This window comes from Columba livia, chromosome 5, assembly GCF_036013475.1.
Source record: "Columba livia isolate bColLiv1 breed racing homer chromosome 5, bColLiv1.pat.W.v2, whole genome shotgun sequence".
Taxonomy (NCBI): Eukaryota; Metazoa; Chordata; class Aves; order Columbiformes; family Columbidae; genus Columba; species Columba livia.
Genome location: NC_088606.1, coordinates 56421499 through 56441283, shown reverse-complemented (window position 1 = coordinate 56441283; position 19785 = coordinate 56421499). Strand labels below are relative to the sequence as shown.

Sequence of the window (19785 nt, the reverse complement as noted above, 5' to 3'; positions counted from 1 at the left end):
ACATACCCATCAATACTCAGGGAATTAAGCCTTTTGCTATTGAGGCTTATGAATCCCTTATAAATCAAATTTGACTTAACGATCTGCGTGACAAGAAAATGTAAAAATCTCTGTTCTCTAAAACGCTTGGAGGTGTTAGCAACCTGGAATGAGACCTACAAGAGACCATATTGAACAAGGGTTACCCAAGCTTCCCTCTTGGAAATCCTGAGGAAAAGTATACACCTACCCTCATCAGGGGGCCAACAAGCACAGGCCGTAAGACCACAGAACTAAGTAATGGCTGGTTTCCTTAGCATTTATTTCCGATGATTAAATTATTTGAAGTCTAACAATATGGAAATGGTATTGTAATTTTTTCCCTATGGCTGTAATACCTGAAGTGCCTCTGTCCCTTCTGGATTCTGTCATCTTTAATAAGAAGCGCAGACCACATCGTACAAGCTTGAAATGTTCTTCTATACCTAATCACCAATTTTAATTAATCCTGCAGAAACACTGTATCTTTGAAATGATTATATTCAAACTTTGCTGAAATTAGTTAACAGGTTTCAAATTTATTATTAAGACTGTCAGGCTTAAGCAAAATTATGTGCAGAGCAATAGATTGGAACAACATAAGCTTTACTTCAGTAGGAACCAAGGCTGAAGACCTTAACGGCAGAAGAACAAGCCACTCTGGCTTCCCCACAGCACTGAGCTGGCAGCCAGTTACCTTTCTCCCTTCTGTTAGGCTAGCATTGCAAGTTCTGATGTTTTTATCCCCAAACACAAGTGAAAGATATCAATTATTTACTAAAAAATCCAAAACAACAACCTTTGTTCTCATTAGCATAATTCAACCTGGAGACCATCATACTATGACTTGCAGTATATATACATGCAATAGATCATATTCATATACCATGATATATGGTGCTGCTGTTGCTGTTAAGATACGACTCAACCAATGGCGCTTGTTCTTCCGAATGTTTCGTTCTGCGTGTTCTTGTGCGACTGTCCACATTGGACTGAACCATTAACGGCTCCTGGCGCTTTTTTTTCTGCTTCTGTTCCAGCAATGCTCGCTGATGAAAAGACAAAGAAAAGCATCTGTTACTGGACTCCAAACAGTAGCAATCTATGATGAAAAACAATGGATATCTTCACACCTCCAGTTTTCCAGTGGCAGCAGTTGGCATGTGGGATATTGGAATATTGGGTTATAGGAAATCTTTCCAAAAAAGCACAACCAACCCACTGCTAAAACACCTTCTGCTGAAAACAGCAAATAATTAAAATAGATCTTTCTGAGCTGTCTACCAGCTGTCAGAGCTTGCTTGGAAATAACTCCTGGGAAAACAACAGTGTGAGAGAACAGGCTGTGAAGGAATGGGAGGGTATGCAGAGGCGAGAGGCACGAATGCCAATTTAAGTTTCTGTAAATTAAAAGCAGGTAATCTGTAAACTAGAATCAAGTGATAATGCTGGACATGAGCCTAATTTAACAACTACACAAGATGAACTTTAATTAAACACTTGAATTTCTCAGCTAGACCTGCTGAAAAACAAAACCTTCAGCATCGCATGGCACCATAAGCAGCTCTCTCTTTGAGTCCTCTTCCATGACCTTGGAGAACTGAACTGTTAATTTTAGTTATCTGTTACCTTACCATTTCCCTAGTGATTTTTTTTCTTTTAGAAAGGAGATGGAGTAAAGCTGAAGGACAAGAGTGGATATTGGACTCTTTCAGCTCCATAAGTTCTGTGGAACGCCTCAACACGACTTCAAAACAATCAGAATCTAGTGCAGGATTATGGCATACAGAGAAAGTATCTGAGTTGGAAAACAGGATGCTGGTAGACATGCAAGCTGATAAAACAATGGCAAAAGAAATGTACAGAAAATCATAAAATTAAACTCACAGCTTTAACTATAGACATGACAATGTTTCATGGAAAGGGGACCACAGAAAAATCAAAGGAAAAGAAGAAACCTCAAACCCCATTAAAACTTGATGGCAAAATTCCTTGAGATTTCATGGGACAGATTCTGAATCAGTTTCTTGTACGGGTCATGTAGGAATACAGTAGCAAAACAGGCAACAAAGCACATAGTGCCACCAGTTTACGGCCACAAGGGCTAAATCCATGGAACGAAAAGGAAAATATGTAAAAACTTCATGGTAAACCTCGGTTGGCTGGCATGTCTGCCAGAACCTCTTATCCTTTCCAGTCCATCAAAGGGGTAACAAATACATTTTAAGTCAGCTTAAAACAAGTCCAAGGCAGTGAAAATGAGAATCACTCAGACCACAGTCTTAAGGAAAATTTTAATGGAAGTCAGACTTCTTTTGCATTCCCTAATCAGAGGATGCAATTTTCCATTAATTTCCGAGATCTAGACTTTAGAGAGCAAGTAGGTCCCCCACCAATATCTTACCTGCCTGTCAAGCTTCTGCTGACGCAGGCTGCTCCCCTCATCATCCAGAACACTGCAAAGACAAGGAGTATGTCATTGGAACAAACCTGCCACTCAAAACAACACCTAACAACAATCACTGGAGCAAACTTTTGCAGGAGTTCCATATGGAACTGCATTGCATAGTTCCATATGGAACTACCATTATGTTCCATGGAAGTTTGCCCACCCTAACCTGCCAAAGTTGACTCAAGAGAATTTAAATGCAGTCCATGAAAAACTCGGGTTCTCATAAACTTCAATAAAAATACATATTCAGCCACTTTACAAAGAAATGCAAAATCCACAGTCTATATTTTGCTTTCTTTTCCACTGTCTTCTAATGCAGGATGTCAATGTATACAGCAAGGAGGTTTGATTGAAAACTGGCATATAAAGCATACAAAAAGTGAGGAGTGTAAGGAAGCTGCTTAGCAACTCAGCAATGTTTGAAATTACAGAAATTTTAAAATGTGGAAAATTACCTGTCCAGTCTTTTGCACACTGAAAACCAGAATTCGCTCCTGAACATCTGAAAAGTGACACTGATTGTCATGCCCTTCAACTTTAGAGACTGGCAAGACAAACGGTATTGTGCATTGCCATATTTTATTCTGCTAATTGTTGCTTGTTGGGAGATTAGCTTCTGCACATGAAATCACTTGCGTTAATTAGATGTTAAAAACTAACGGCATTGGAATCAGAAAATTATTTTTGTGAAGTATTTTATCAAACTACTGACTACACTTCTGGAGAACAAAGGTCTCTATTGTAAGAACATTATGGTTAAACATTGAGCATAGATAATTAAATCTTTTAAACTGTAATGTATAATCTACAAGGAAAATAGTTCTATATGACACAATTTGCCTCTTACAAGCAGAATTCATTTTCTCTTACAATACATTTTTATAAAAGATTAGCCCCTTTTTTATAACCACTCTTAACAATCCAAAATTAAAAAAAGAAGAAATCCAGGACAAACTAATCTGGATTTTGACCCACATAAAACCAAACTGCATTGCAATGGAAGTTTCATTAAAAATGTGGTTTCCCATGTATTAATAGAAACTCTTTAGGAAACAGTAACATCATAGTAGAGTTGGATAGGATGGCTAATAAAGGCATGCAGACAGCCACCTTTCCAATGCCAGCACTATCAAAGACCTATAATTATGCATTATTGATAGAATCAGCCTTTTACAATTTATAGTCATGTTGTAGGTTACAAAAAGCTGATGTCCCACAGAACGAAACTATGCTGTACTAGTACCTTGGGTAAGAAATGACACTGTCTCTTGCAGAGGTAATGCATTACCTATAGCCCACAAAAAAAAAAAAAGAAAGAAAAAACCCTCACACTCACAAAATGTTCTGCTTTACACCAAGCATTCTTTGTTCAATAAATTACAGAAAAAAGTTACAAAAAGAAGACGCATTCCTCCATGGTAAACAATACTAGTTTTGTTTCAAGAGCGCTCACTACAACTGCAATACATATTAGCTTCACTGCTAGAAACTAAACCTACCTGAATAGATACCTTTGGCCAAACAATTGAGTAAAAGATGCCTAAGTATAAAGTTTCAGACTTAATGTCCTGAACAAATCTTCCTCATTAAAGACAATGCTTGAAAAAAGTCAAAACCATGTAACGATGCTAATACAGACCATAAGAACTGCAGGGGCAGCAATGCACGGACAGAGCCAATATCGCTCCACTCCACCAGTCATTTGCAGAGCTAAGGAGAAGACTCTGATCTCTTCTCATCTTCTGCTTTATAAATCAGACTATGCTGACTCCCTCAGATATGTTAAATGAGCTGTATATACACATTTCAGACATTCCCATAAACCACCAGTTCAGTAATTATCTTTATGTGAATATAATGGCTTTCAGTGCTAGGCTGGATTGGCTATAATTCTAAATTCTGTACCACAGACAAGGTGTCTAAGCACTCCAGATGACTCGAACTTCCTCTGTTTTCCTGTCACGCCGTATCCTGGCAGAACACACCGCACGGAGCAAGGGAGCAGGGAGATGTCCTCAGTTGGGTTCTAAACCTCACCTGTGGCTCCCAGCGAAGCCACCACAAGCTAAACTCAGGTTCAGGCAAACAAGCACAGATCCCTCAGGTCTCTTTATGCCCAACCTTACCAGGATAAACATGGCCGTTTAAGTAACACCGTAACAAATGCCAGTAAGAGGAAGGGTGTGATTTGCTTTGACTCAGCATTCCACGAATGCAAAGCAACTATCAGACACACCAAAGGACTGCCAAAAAAACAAACCTCCATCCAAAAAAGTGTGGATGCTGTAATGCTAAAACACCTCTCCATGTTGCCCTTCTACTGCAAGATGTTGTTTTTGAAGCCTCTGAACACATGCGATCAAAGCTGACACCCAAAGCAGCATGCCTTGAAAACCACCTCACAAGCTTGTCTGGAACTTCCAGGAACTTCTTGCATCCACAGTTTTTGGGTGGAGGTTCTCACTTCATATTTTATGAAGTTCTGGGTTGTTTTCCACAATCCTTGTGTAAATATGCATTAACTACAAGCCTTGCATTATTTAAGTCATAACATTCAACAGCTAAAATTGAACTCCAGCTTTCTTCAGTGATAACAAGGTTCAGCAGAATATAGTTATTTCAACAATTCTCACTCCCACCAGACAGACACACCACTCTTTTGAACCTTCCACAGTGTAGAAAAGGCCTTAAAAGTAATCTCGTTACCACCAACTCTGTTTCTTTTAACAGTTTTTCAATGAAAAAGTGTTATCAGTGAAAAGCTGCAGTTCTGCCTTAATGCCTATATAATTGTTATGCAAGTCCAAATGAAAAGAGGATCCAATTTAGCCCACATGTTCACAGAATCATAGAATTATAGGATGGTTTGAGTTGGAAGGGACCTTAAAGATCATCTAGTTCCGATCTCCCTGCCGTGGGAGCAACCATGTTGCTCAAAGCCCCATCCAGCCTGGCCTTGAACACTCCCAGGGATGGGGCATCCACAGCTGCTCTGCGCAGCCTATTCCGGTGTTTCACCACTCTCATGGTGAAGCATTTCTTCCTATTATCTGATCTAAATCAACCCTCTTCTGGTTTAGAGCCACTACCCCTTGTCCTGTCACTACACATCCTTGTAAAAAGTCCCTCTCCAGCTTTCTTGTAAGTCCCCTTTAGGTACTGAAAGGCCACAATAAGGTCTCCCCAGAGCCTTTTCTTCTCCAGGCTGAACAACTCCAACTCTCAGCCTGTCTTCACAAGAAAGGTGTTCCATCCCCTCAATTATCTTCATTGCCCTCCAGCTAGAGTAGCAGAACATTCTAATTCAAGACCATGTACTTTGTTAATATTTTCTACAGGACTGATGGACTTCGGAGTTGCTGATTAGCAGCCAATATTTCACACTCCCTGATTTTCAATGGAAGAACTCTCCTGAGACTAAATGACTCCCAAGATTTGCCATTAAGGGACATCAGGTTTTTAATAACTAACTAAATAAATAAATTGATAGACAAATGTATAAACAATAAGCTTTGTTCCTGTAGTAGTTCCATCTGGCCCTCACTCCTGCTGCCTTTAAAGACACCTGCAGCAGACTCAGAGATGCAAATGTGTAACCAGCACCGACCCTTTCTCACAGTGGAAAAACCACGGTTGTAACATGGCAGGACAACTACAGCAAATAATCTCAGAGAGAGCGAGGCTGTTAGAACAATTCTGCTGATGTGTTTGATGTGATGATAGAAAATCCCGGCAGTAGCATGAAACTCAGTCAGTCTTAACACAGAAATATAACTTTGAATTATTGAAGAGAATGCATACATATTAGCAATCTGCTGAGCATGCTGAAGCATCCTGAAGATCCAGCAAGGTTGACTTTTACTCCCACTTGATCAAATATCATGTATCCACCTGGCATCTTGGCTGTGGCTTTGACCCCATTTAAAACAAAAGGCAATTTTACACTATCTGTAATATCATAAACAGCACTTCGGGTTTGCAGTAATAGTCTTGTCCAAACTCAGTTAACAAATCAGAGCTTATATATATTTCCTCCAGGAAGACCCATCCATCCGTACGTAACTTGAGCAAATGACCCATTAGAGCTTACTGGATGTTGGGCTTAAGAAGCCAAGCCTATAGCTATACATCTTGAAGATTCATATTAGCAACCTGGACCAAGGCTCACAGAGACGTAAGCATTAAATTTAAATAGCATATTTTCACCTTTTAAACATGGCATTTGATGCAAATATCCACATTTCCTATTTTCTAAAGGGAAATACTTTAAATGAACCTTTTTGTCAAAGCATTACTTTCATATACTGCTGCACGTCATAATGAAGACAAAAATACAAGCAAGAATTTTAGTATTCTAAGCTCTTTGTGATCTATATTCCTTAAAAATCATTAGAAAGAAACCAAAGACCAATCAGGTTTAAAGAATGAAGCTTCAGGATTACATGAAACTCCACAATACACTTCTGAGATGAAGGCAGGAGCTTCTATAAATCAACATCTTGCTACATTTTACTGCAATTCCACAGGGACTGATTTCGATGTAAGTAAAATCGGGAAAGACTTAATTCAAATAACAACACATTTCACAGCAAGTACTTCACTTTTACTGTTTGAACAATTTCAGTATGCCATTGCAAGAAAAAATAGCCAAGAAGAAATGTTTTCAATTAGAATGTGCAAGTTGCGTGTAGTCACTGATTATAATTACTTTTTTTTAAGGAAAAAGTCTGACACAGTAAAGAAGCTCTATTGTTTCTGCCTGAAAATGAGGCAATGTTTTTGTTCCTTCCTGCTTCATAAAGGAACATTTTCCATGACAATACCTTTTCTACCAGGACAAAGGTCCAAAATCACATCTATCACATCTCTGCACCCAGCACTCATTGCGGTGAGAAGCGTTCCTGGTCAAACAAGCAAAGACACATACTGCCACTAAAGTTTCATACATGTTTTAAAATGTCACCCTTGCTTCCATGTGAAATCAGGGACCTTTGTACAAGCAAAATGAATGTTCATAGTCAGGGAAAAATCCTGAAAAAAACAGTTCACATTATAAAAAGATGAGGAATTAGATAAGAACATATTACATCCATTTACAAGACCAAACCAGAGGCAATGGGAAATTAGAGGAGATATTTTCATCTCAAGTTTCTTCTGCCATGTTGTCAAATGCCATTCAAAAACAATGGATGATCAAACCAGAGAGAAAGAAAAAAATATGTACCATGGAAGAGTAATCTTCAAGATCACCCAGATCTTTGCCATGCAATTCTTGCTGTGAATAAAGCTGGTATGTTGCTATGTTAAGAGAAGCGGGTTATGGGATCTTTTAGAACGAGGCTGACTCAAAAGGACAAGAATGGGTGTAATATGCCATTTGAACATTACGAAGTCTAAAAACATACAAAATAAAATTCCTGCAAAGGGATAGCACTCGGCTTATTGGATACCATCTGTCATATTCACCAAATTACACTTCTGTATAATCTCTATACTTCCATAAAGTCTCTGTAGTACCATAAAACCCAACTGCTCTGGATAGTGTTTCTGTTAAGCCTTTATGAACAAGCTTTCCAGCAGAACAGATGAAATGCTGCTGTGAAAGTAGTGTACTGTGAAACAGGGTCAGGGACCTGCAGGCTGAATTCACGCTCTGGAGGGAATGGCCCACAGTTAGGTTCTTCAAATAAGAGAATTTTGACCAATTCCTAACCAGTGATGCCAGCAATCTCTACAAAGTCCCAACACCTGCAAGTCCCCACATAAAATAAGGTCGGGTCCCCCATGTATGCTATATGCTGAGTTCACCAGAAGCCTCTTGGGTGAAGATTATTATATCAGACACACACCCTAATCAAAGACCTTTAAATGAAACAAATCACTCCAAAAGACTGTGAGGGCTCCCCTCATGCTGGGAATCATCAAGGTTTTCTCACCCCAAGGCAGTTGCCTCATCATCTGATTTAGAGTAAAAACTGCAGCTACTACCTTTATAGTAAAATGAGTAACCTCTTTCCTGGGCCATCTAAGCCAGGAAAAGTCTGGCCATCTTCTTCATTGAGGAGCAGCCCAAGGACATTCAATCTTAGTTTGCTCTTCTACTGCCAAGTGCAGCAACAGCAGAAGCTCTTGGATTTTTCACATGCCATATTCATACGGTAGAGAGGACAACAGCTGACCACTGCTGGTTACCAGTTACCAGTGCACTGACCAGTACGGCACAGACACCGCAGCTGCTGCAGTAATGAAGATTGCATTTCTCCATGTGAAACTTCAGAGGAATAAAGTTGTTTCACTGTGACTCTCACACAGTAAATAAAAGCATGCGGGTCCAAGAATACAGCATTGTTTCCTGCCTGTGCAGCTCTTCTGAAGACTCTTAAAAGGACTAAAAGAGATAAAGCAAAAGGACATGGATAAAAAGGCAGGACTATGAACACAGATATTTGTATCAGAATTATCAGCACCAAGTCAGCCAAAGAAACAAGACGATGCCAAGGATCATATGCTGTGCCAGTGAGCCAAATGGCACTAAAGGTAATGTCTACAGGGCAGATGGCTGACAGCAGAGACTGAATTTTTAGTCACACAAATAATTACAGAACCAAATGCTTTGTTTTCTTTCCAAATCCTGTCTGGTAAAGTAGCTTAAAAATATTTCTGAATTTCTGGTCCTACTTGCTTCAGGGAAGTTTATCTAAATGTCCATTGTACATTAAGATCTATGGCACTCATTATGTCCATCTAACAGTTCTGGTTTGGGCATTTAAAAAGAACAAAACCAACTTTTTAGTACTCCATATTTTTCCAGTAAGTCAATGCAGAACACACATTTGTTAATGTTTTTTTCTTCCATCCTTCCTCAGTCATATGATAAGTATTTGCACCCAGACAAGAGATAACATTGTTATCAACAACCTGGAGGAGACAACGGAGTGCACCCTTGTCACATTTGCAGAGATGACACCAAGTTGGGGGGACCAGTCAATATACTTGGGGGTGGAGCTGCCATCCAGAGGGACACTGATGGACTGGAAGAAATGGGTCAACAGGAGCATACGGAATTTAACAAGGACAAATGCAAAGCCCTGCGCCCCGCACCAATACAGGCTGGGGACCACTAGGCCAAACAGGACCTGGGTTCTTGGTGGATAGTGAGCTGGACATGATCCAGCAGCGTGTCCTGACAGCAAAGGCAGCCAACAGCATCCTGCGCTTCATTGACAGGAGCATGGCCCTCAGATCAAGGGAAGTGATTAACAAACATCCTTCCTTCCTCTGCACTTGTGAGACCCCATATAGAAAACCACATCCAGTTTTGAGCCCCCTGGTACAAGAAAATGTTGATCATGTTGAACAAGCCCAAAGCAGAGCAACTAAGCAGGTCTGGGAGCTGGAGCGTTTGTACTGAGGAGAAGTTGAAGGAGCTGGTCTTGTTCAGCCTGGAAAAAAGATGACTTTGGAGAGACCTAATCACAGACCTGTAATACCGGGCACCCAGAAAGGTTGTGCAGTCTCCATCCTTGGCGTTTTCAAGACCCAAATGAATAAAGCCCTGAGCAACCTGGTCTGACCTACAGCTGACTGTGCTGTGAGCAGGACACTGGACTGGAGAACTCCAGAGGTGCCTTCCAGATTCTGTGAATAGTGTCCTTGCCTTGGATGTCATACAGAACTAAAACATCAGTGTCCCAGCTGAGCTAAATGGCAGATTATACAGGCAGATTAACCGAAAGAAAATGTAACAACAGGAACACACATTCATAGGTTTTTTTTCCTTAATTCCACGTAGATAGTTGTCTGTAAACTCAACTTCAGCCAAATCCTCAGGATGACCACACAACTCTAATTTTCTTCTGGTTTAATTAGCATAGTTCATCAAAATAGATCTCCCATTGCTATGATTTCAGAGGCAAGTGAAACCAAAAGAAATTGTAGAAATCTAGTGTAAATGTTTCACTCAGAATGAGTTTTTTCAAAAAATAAATCAACAGACTCAGGTAAAAATGCATTGAAAGATGGGTGTATTACAGGATATATATTACCAAGCACTGGTCAAGGGCAAACAGCCCAACAAACTCTCAGTGCTGAAGGGAACAACAGGAGCTCTACTGATACTGTAGATATGCTTTGTATTAATGAGATCCAGCTTTGAGTTCAATCAGAAAACTGCTATTCACCTTCCAAGAACAAAACCAAAGTCACTGGGAAAAAAACTACAGTTTAGGATCTGAACTGTCTAGGCTTTCAATGAGGATGGTAAGAAGCTAGGAAAAGATCTAATAAGAGGAAAAGCAAAACTATTCCCTAAAGCACATTGCATGTTTTAAATAATCTGAACTATGGGGCTGCTGCTATTGCCTTGGAAAGATCAGTTGAACTATTATAATATTGATACAGATTTGTTCTCTGCAATTACACAGGGGTGAATAAGATAGCACACAGCAGTAAATTGCAGGTAATGAAAATAACACCTAAGGGAAGAGTGGGCTATTTCTTGCCCTTCCTCAACACAAACAAACTCTGAGTGCAATGTTAGAAAGAAAATCCATGTCTTGGAAGAGGTGAATTTACTAAATATGAATGATGAAGCACAAACATACAATAGCCTTTGGATATTATGTGAGCTACGCCAAAATTATATTTAAAGTAGATAGATGAGCAGTGCCTGAACAGGAGCAAATTGGAAAAACAAACAAACAAACAACAAACTTGACCTGGAGATATACTACCTGCAATGCAGATGGATCCAGATGAGAAATGACATGACTTTCAGGAAGTGCATTTATTGAAAACACATCGCTGCCAGCCATAGCAAAGATCCAGCCAAACTGTCAGATTTCTCTCTCAGTACCAAACTTCAACCAATCTCAGTCATTAAAAAAGTAAAATACATGCACAAACGAAACCAACCCACTAATGTACGAAGCACCCGACCACAACAAATAACAAAAATTAAGGAGAAGTATTGTCTGGATAAGGAGACTGCTCCTACATACACTGAAGAATAGTAGTTCTCTGCCTGGACCTCCAAGGACCAGGACAACTCTTCCACTCCAGTACTGCTGCCCTGGTAAAGATGTCAACTAGGACAGACCTCTGTGACTCTGATATGGAAAAGACCATGAAACCACTGCAATCAAGAGAAAACCTGAGTAAGATGACTGCTGGCTTCTTTCCCTCCCTCTCTTAAACCTGTTCTATGAAACATGGCTTTCTCCAGCTGGCAGCATACTGGACCTACATTACATCAAACAGTACAACCTTCCAAGACATCTGTAAAATGGGATTAACAAGGCTTAATACCTCTTGGAAATAACTTTGTGATGTAAGAAGGAATCATTACAGTACAGTAACTAGCCTAAAAATAATGCTGGCCTTTAAAATACTAGTATTATCGTGAAGTGTTTAGCAAACAAAAGACTGATCCCAAGGAGAGGGTCAATGTTGCAGGTGTTCAGAGGGGCTTCTCCTGCAGTAGGTGTGTGAACACAGCACACATATGTACATCAAATACACTGCGGCTCAAAGAGGTACCTGAGGTCATACACTAGTGCAGCAACTTATCAAAAGATCCGACGGCCTACCAATGTGTTTCGGACGGGATAGGAAAAAGATACAGTTGTATTTATTAGATTTTTAAAGGAACAGTAAATTTAAGCTATCGATTTATAGAAAATGTGAAGGTCAAAGCTGCTTTAACCATCAAAACTGAAGAGAAATACAGTAAGATTTACAACTCTGATAGGAAACGTGAGTGAACAGCCAAGCTCCTTTTTCCATTTTACAGGCGGTTTTATGGTTTCTATAGAATACAGTTTCTAAGGGAAGACATGTCACTTTGTGATAAATACTAACCTTGAAACAAAATATTTTGTCACTTTCCCCCACACACATACTATCTTTATAATCCAATCTAGTATTCATTTGCTGGAACTGAAGAAAGTGGATTTTTCATTTTGGTTTGAGTTCATTCTCTGGAATTACCTTCTATATAAGTAGCAAATTCTGACAACCCTGGACAACCTTTTCAGTGGAAAAATGAGTTTGTGAGATCCTGAGGCCTGAGTATATGATAGAGATTTCATGACCGGTAAGATGTTGATGGCTGGAAAAAGTAACAAACATCATTTGGCCTAGATTGGTACACAATAATGAAAACTAAGTCATTACTCCTAACAGAACTCTATTCAGATGAGGCATTTAGTCCATACGGTCTGACCCACATACTTGGGCCCTGAACAACGCTAATTGAGTCTAAGGAAAGTGTTCCCACTCATTTCACATGGCATAAAAATAGACATATGTATGAACCCTTTCAGGTCAGGACTTTTAACAATAAACTCCTGGAGACAGAGAATTGTTTTCACAATATGCATATACAGTGCCCGCACAAAAGAGACTCTTTTTCTGAGGAAGTCTTCCAAGTACTAATACAATCTTAGAAAAGCACAGCAACAACAAAGTTGGGATGAGGACTTTTTTCCTTTTTTAAGAGACAGAGATGTTCACTCCTTTCTAAAACATAGTAATGTCTAGAGCACTCAAAGATAATTTTAAAAGAACCTACACATTTAATCTTTTCTAATTTATCAGATCCCTCTGAAAAGATGATCTTGTGAATAAGCAACCTGAAGAGAATAGTTCTCCCTGGACCTGCTGGTCACGCTTCTTCTTGTTGTGCAGCCCAGGGTGGCGTTGGTTTTCTGGGCTGTGAACACCCATTCCTGGCTCATGTCCAGTTTTTCATCCACCAGTACCCCCAAGTTCTTCTCTGCAGGGCTGCTCTCAATCACTTCATGCCCCAGCCTGTATTGATACTGGGGGATGCCCTGGCCCAGGTGCAGGACCTTGAACTTGGCCTTTTTGAACCTCACAAGGTTCACGTGGGCCCACTTCTCAAGTATGTCCAGGTCCCTCCGAATGGCATCCTGTCCCTCAGGCATGTCAACTACACCACTCAGCTTGGTGTCATCCACAAACTTGCTGAAGGTCACTTGATTCCCCTGTCTATGTTGTTGATGAAGATACTAAACAGCCCTGCTCACAGTATGGACTCCTGAGGGACACTACTCGTCACTGATCTCCATCTGGACACTGAGCCACTGACCACTACCCTCTGGATGTGACCATCCAGCCAGTTCCTCATCCACAAAACAGTCCACCTATCAAATCCATATCTCTCTTATCAGCTTTCTTTTTTTTTCCTTTTTGCTATCTTAAGTGATTTTCTCCACATCTGTGTGTATTTACCAGCCAAGGAGGCTGAACTACTACACTCAAATTTCTGCCTGTGTCAGTTTCCAGCTTTCTCTAGTAAAAATAATAGTAGAAATTAAAAAAAAAAAAAAAAAAACAGGAACGAAAAGCATAAAAAGGAATAGTACCATACAGTATACTGACCATACTTTATTTAGTCCCAAATATGCTATCAGGCTTTATTGTGTTTCAAATTGGCAAAATGATAGTCCTTTTAACACTAAAATGCATTCACTACATTTATAAGTACTTGGAAGTGTCACATCAAGTAACAGTCGCAACATAGCCATGCAACATAACTCTTTTTGTGGCACGCTAAGATATTTACATTGTGTAAATTTTAATTATCCGTGATTTTCATAAATATTAACTGTGCTCACCAATTTGAATGTATATACCTAGTTTAGCATATTAGCTTTAAGTATTTCAACTAAATTAGTCAAATTTAAAACAGATCAAATATTTGTTATCAGAATATTTTTATTTCTATCTCTATTATGAATCATCAGAGTCCCAACTATACTTCTTGACTACTCTGTGACTATTTCTTTTATGTCTGACAATCATGAGGCACCTTTTACCTACGTAAGTGTACTGGGGGAAATGATATTAGGAAGTGAAAACAAGCTTGGGCTCTTCCTGTGCCACACAACAGGACAATTTCAGATCTTAAAGTCGCCCACTTCTGTCATCAAAATTTTGGCACAAAAATACAATCTAAAACAATATGTGTCAACTCAGAAATCTCAAGCAGTTTACAGAAATCTACCCTGCAATCTTATGGCTCCATTTCTCATACTTTCTCACACAAGGCATTTGTTTCCAGAGTTGGGGCAGTCTTTCCTGCTGTAAGATTCCCACAACTAGAATGAGCTGTCCTGATACTAAATGTGAAAACACACAAATCCAGCCGATGTGCGAAGTTTTAAGTTCTACTATCAAGTTTTAAGTTCTACTATCAAGCTAATGTGTTAAGCCAGGAAGCCTTTAATCACATCTTGAATCAGAATCTCATGGCAATGCAGTACACTTGAAAGACACTTCATTCCCAAGGACAGTACCAGGAAGCACCTGTGCATCACAAATTGAAAATTATGGGAAACTACAGAAGGTAGAGCAATATATATATATAAAATAATATACAATACAGCAAGGGGGTTACACCCTGAGATTTTCCCCCGTGTTGTTCTAGATATATTAATAGTATATGGCATTAATATTTCAGCAAATAAGAAACCCAGAATACCCTGGCAAGGTGATCTCTAACTGATTATCAAGTTGTCTTTGTCTGGTTCTCCTAAACTGCCTCCAGTGAAGGTATCACTTAGTCTGATAATTACTCTGGATTGTTCTCTCAGCACTTGTGTGGAGGTATGAAGAGCTATGTGAAATGTCTTGCTGTAGACATATATAAATGGAAAAATACAAAAAAACCCCATCTAATTACTAAGAAGTGTGATGACTTGATAAAAGTAATACATTATCTGCTCTGCCCAGCTTGACCTCTCAACAACAACAAAAAAATAAGACAAGATGTTACTCTCTTATATTTTACTATGTATACACAGATATATGTATAGATAAAAAACCAAAACAAAACACAACTGGGAGAGAAAGTCTGGAAACCTACTATTACTATTAACCTACTAATTTTTTTAAACAGTTTGGAAAACTATCCTTATTAACTAGTATGACTCAACTGTTGGATACTTTCAGCATTGCGCAGTGCATTGATATAACAATCCTTCATTTCAAGATGAATCATAGAATGTCCTGAGTCGGAAGGGTCAAGAACGTGTGCTGCTCACAAGAAATGAGGATTGTGGGAAAGGAGTCAGACACCATGCAGACTCTCAGCTTCAGAAAACTGGGAATTGGTGTCCCTAAAAAGCTTTGGATTTCCAGCTGAAAATCCCCCCTGCAGTATACAGCTTAGAGTAGACACAGCTATCAAATTACTGGAAATTTAAGAGCTAATTATCATGACTCAACTAATTCATATTTGTAACTATTTCTAACTTTTCCAGATTACTGTTCCAGGTTTGAAAACATCTTTGCATGAACAGCCCATGTGTTGCTGTACAAGAAACTCCATTGGTCCCCCACACAAGACCTCGTAGACTCTAGATCACCATTTGAAGAAAACTTGAAATATTTGAAGAATATGTGAAGTAAACTGAAAATGGGGTCTGATACACACATACCACCTAATTTTTAGGGCTCCGATCCTGAACAGATTAATTAAACTCGTTATTTTGCCATTTGAGTCAACAGATCACTCAAGTGGCTAAGTATTAACAAAATAAAAGCTTTTAGCATGTGAAGTGGTGAACACCAAAAGAAAAGGCTGATAGCAAATCATTAATTTTTACCTTTGTTTTTTAAACTGCTTATCAAATATTCACCAGTTCCATCAAACAGTAACCAAAAAGAAGAGAGAAAAAAAAGAAATGACAAAAAGAATAAGATGCTTTTTCTGATTGTTTTGGAAACTCCCAGGACTCGCACAAACATTTTACACGCATGAGTGAGCTTTTGTTTAAAATGAAGCATCCATAAGATAATTAGTTTTAAAAAGGTGTGTCAACTTCAGGTATATTTTTTCTTGAAATGGCAAGCTGCTGTTATCTATGACAAATTATCCAAAGGCATTAGATCAAAAAAATATTTCAGCATTTATCCAATCTACTATTTTTAAACTGCTCTTACCTGACTTCAGCATTATTTTTCTCTTTCACCATGTAGAAATTGCCAAGCAAATAGGGTAGCGTGTTTTATAAACCAATGAAGAGGTATCGTACAAAACAACAAGCATTCTTTGCCAGTCATATGCTTCTACAGATTTTCAGTAGAATTTGACCTCTCAAAATGGATAAATGATACAATACCAGCATGATATCCAAGGAATTAAGCAGCATCATTCTCATTAAGGTTGTGCCATTAATCCCTGCACAGAGTGTACAGAAAATTTAGGCTCAAATGACGTATTTCTAGATATTGTTAGAAATTACAGTTCTCTAGAATCACATTATAATTACATAGGATTGCAAATTGTACGTTTGTCAGTTCCTCAAAACAAAATGGCTATCAAAATCTGCAATTCTAATGGCTGTTTTCACGCTAAATACAGATACTGAGAACACTGCAGTTCATTTACCAATTAAGACAAAAATTGTTTCTCTTGTCCTTTTCTTCTCTTTTCTCTAAGATTCAGGCATATTATGAAACCACAGAAAGACAAAGATACGTTCACTGGCCAGAAATAAAGTTGGAAAAAAATCTATTGACTCTTTACTTACTGCATAGAATAGATAAACTCTCCTTTTTAAAACATAATTCAGATGTACAGAAGATTTAGTATCAGTGTGTTTGGATTTTTTGTTTCTTATTACTTCCTTTGTTTTTTAAAGGAAAGATGAATGATAGTTCTACACTGAATTTCAACCTGGGAATTCAACCTGTGGAGCTTAAACCAATCTTCAATACTCATATTGTGAGAAGTACCGTATTCTGCATGTTTACAACTTGCCAAAAATAGCTTCAAGAAAGAAAGAATAACCAGAATCTAGATTTGTGTAAATGTCACTTTCCATGTATTCAGAAAAAAAGTGCAAATTGTTTCCCATCCCGAATGTTTTAATAATATATTTTTTTAAGTCTGTATAAAACCTCCTCTATTTTTAATTTCAAAACCTGTACAGCTTTAGAGAGGTGTCACTGATGAGAGCCAGGCTCTTGGTAGCAGATTTGTTTAAGCATGACAGAAACAGGTCCTGAGGTAATTCAAGATACTACAGGTCTTGGATTTTGTGCCTTCAATTTTTTAACAAAGAAAACAAGCATAATGTAATTTGCTTCAGTGTGTCTTTTAAAAAGCCTAGAGATAAACCATCTTTGGGTTTGTGCAACTAAACAGATCACAGCTGAAGTAGATCAGGCTAACTTTTAAAGAAAGGTTGTGTTGACAAACAGTACGGAAGTTTATCAGCACGTTTTTGTGGATACAAAAGCACAGTAAAACATACAAAGCTAGGAGACTGACAAGCTTGTGTTTACTTGTGAAGGCTGGAGGATTAAGACATAAAGGGTTTTTATTGAACAAAGAGCTGTTCAGGTGCTGTGACACCAGTAGTGAACCATTACAGGCAAGGGCTTTTCACCGTCCTTTTTATATTTTTTTTTGATACGTGGCTGAAGTTGCCATTTTAATTATTCCACTTCACCTGCTCAGATGCCTGTTAGCAACAATTGCAGCAAAAGCGATCCCCACCAGGGACAAAAGGGACACATCCAGCCTTGTCGGTAGACACACTCCTGAGCCTGCTAGTTCCCTCCAATGAAACATCTTCAATTAAAATGTGAGTAAAATGTGAACAGAAATGTGTGATTATCAGACTAGTTGTTGATTTTCTAGAGGAGGAAGCAAATCATACCATGCAAGTAGAATTTAATTTAATACATCTAGGTCTTTGTAAGTATTTAAGTTTTCTTCTCTATCTCACATAAAACGTGTATTAATGCTATATTTTGCATAACAGTAGAAAACAGAAAGCAGTAAAAAAGTGTATCTCTGGAAGTTTCAAGAATTCTCATTCACAGGGATTCTGTAATAAAAACTGACCAGAGCACCCAGACTTCAAATTCATTTACTGACAATTCAGCATCTGTATAATGAGGGTTTTTTTCTGGTTGCTTAAGAAAGAAAGACTTACATGTTCATAATGTCTATTATTTTTTTTCTTCAGTTGATTAATTTCAACCAAAATTAAAGAGCGGTACATCTTTCTAAGTCCGACAGATTTTGTGATGAAGGTGGTAGCTGGGTAGAAGCAAAGACCTTAAATGGCCTCTCTGTGGAAAGGAAGGTTTTGGGCTCAGATCAATAATATTATTAATGAGAATCCACACAAGAAAACATTATGAATGACAGCTATAGGAATTCTGACTTCAAAAGTTGTACTGAGCCTAGGATCATTTCTTATGGGTATGTGCAGAACGTCTGTGCCAACCTCAACACATTATGAAGAAAGTTTACTGTGTTAATTTTTTTCTTGTCTACACGTGTATAGTTCTTATTATCTTAATTAGATTCCTTATAAACAGAAATACAAAAGAAATAAAAAAGATAATCTGTTTTAGAGGAAATAAGGATGGAAGTGGAAGACAAAGCAAATGTAATTCCTTCCCTGATCTCACTACTGAGTTTTTATCCTTCTGCTGCATGTGCAGTGTCCCCATCGGTGACACCAGGGTAACACACAGGTCTCTGCACGGCCAGGTGCTGCACCACAGCTCCACATCAAGGTGCATCCAGAGCACCGAGGGACTCGTAGCACTCAGCTCTCAAACCACAGCCACCCCGTAACCCACCAGGTGTGTGCCAGGAAAAGGAGACAACAGTTGGAATGAGAAGCGAGCACACGTACTCTCCAAGAGAGGAAGCTGTATCAGGCAAAGCTGGAGATGTCTTTTAACCATATCAGATATAATTAAACCACTTCTGGCACTGTGGGAACATATTTCCAAATGCATTTGAGTAAAGCAGAAAGTATCATTTTAGCTGTTGGACCATTAAAAAAAAAAAAAGAGTGAAAATAAGATCCCCCTTTGGGTCTAATCAACACACACATACCAGCAGATGTTTTTCTACTCCTCTCAGATGAATATGTATGACTGTGTATCTTCTCGTTTCTTTACTGAACACTAATTGCCTACTGCACAAAATGTCTAATTGCTGCAGCATGTGATCACTGTTATTTGCACATTTGTCATAGCTCTAATATTTCAACGCACAAGCCATGAGTTTGTGTTTGTTGTAGGACACGAGGTTACAAGGTGAGCCATTTCAGCCTGCAGGATCATCCACTGAGCGTCCATCAGCTTCATTCTGTCAGGTTCGAAGGGCTCTGTTTCCTTGCTCTGTCAGGACCCAGCCAAAACTGGAACAGCATGAGGGGGACTTCAGTCGAGGAATTATGGAAAGAAAGCTGCTGGCATGAGTAAGCCAGAAACACGTAAGACAACAACAGCTTCGTCTACATGACCCTTCTGAAGTG

At 38.8% G+C, this 19785-nt stretch overlaps 1 protein-coding gene across 11 annotated transcripts in view; it reads right to left on the bottom strand.

Moving 5' to 3' along the window:
- The window catches only part of TUB (TUB bipartite transcription factor), a 151414-nt gene that overhangs the window by 37784 nt on the left and 93845 nt on the right, over window positions 1–19785 (bottom strand). For all 11 annotated transcript variants that reach the window (XM_065065285.1, XM_021300311.2, XM_013369868.3 and 8 more), the window contains exons 2-3: window positions 2423–2474; window positions 905–1067 (exon numbers count right to left, since the gene is read on the bottom strand). In XM_065065285.1, coding sequence (XP_064921357.1) covers window positions 905–1067; window positions 2423–2474 — 215 coding nt within the window. The remainder of the gene's footprint in view (window positions 1–904; window positions 1068–2422; window positions 2475–19785) is intronic.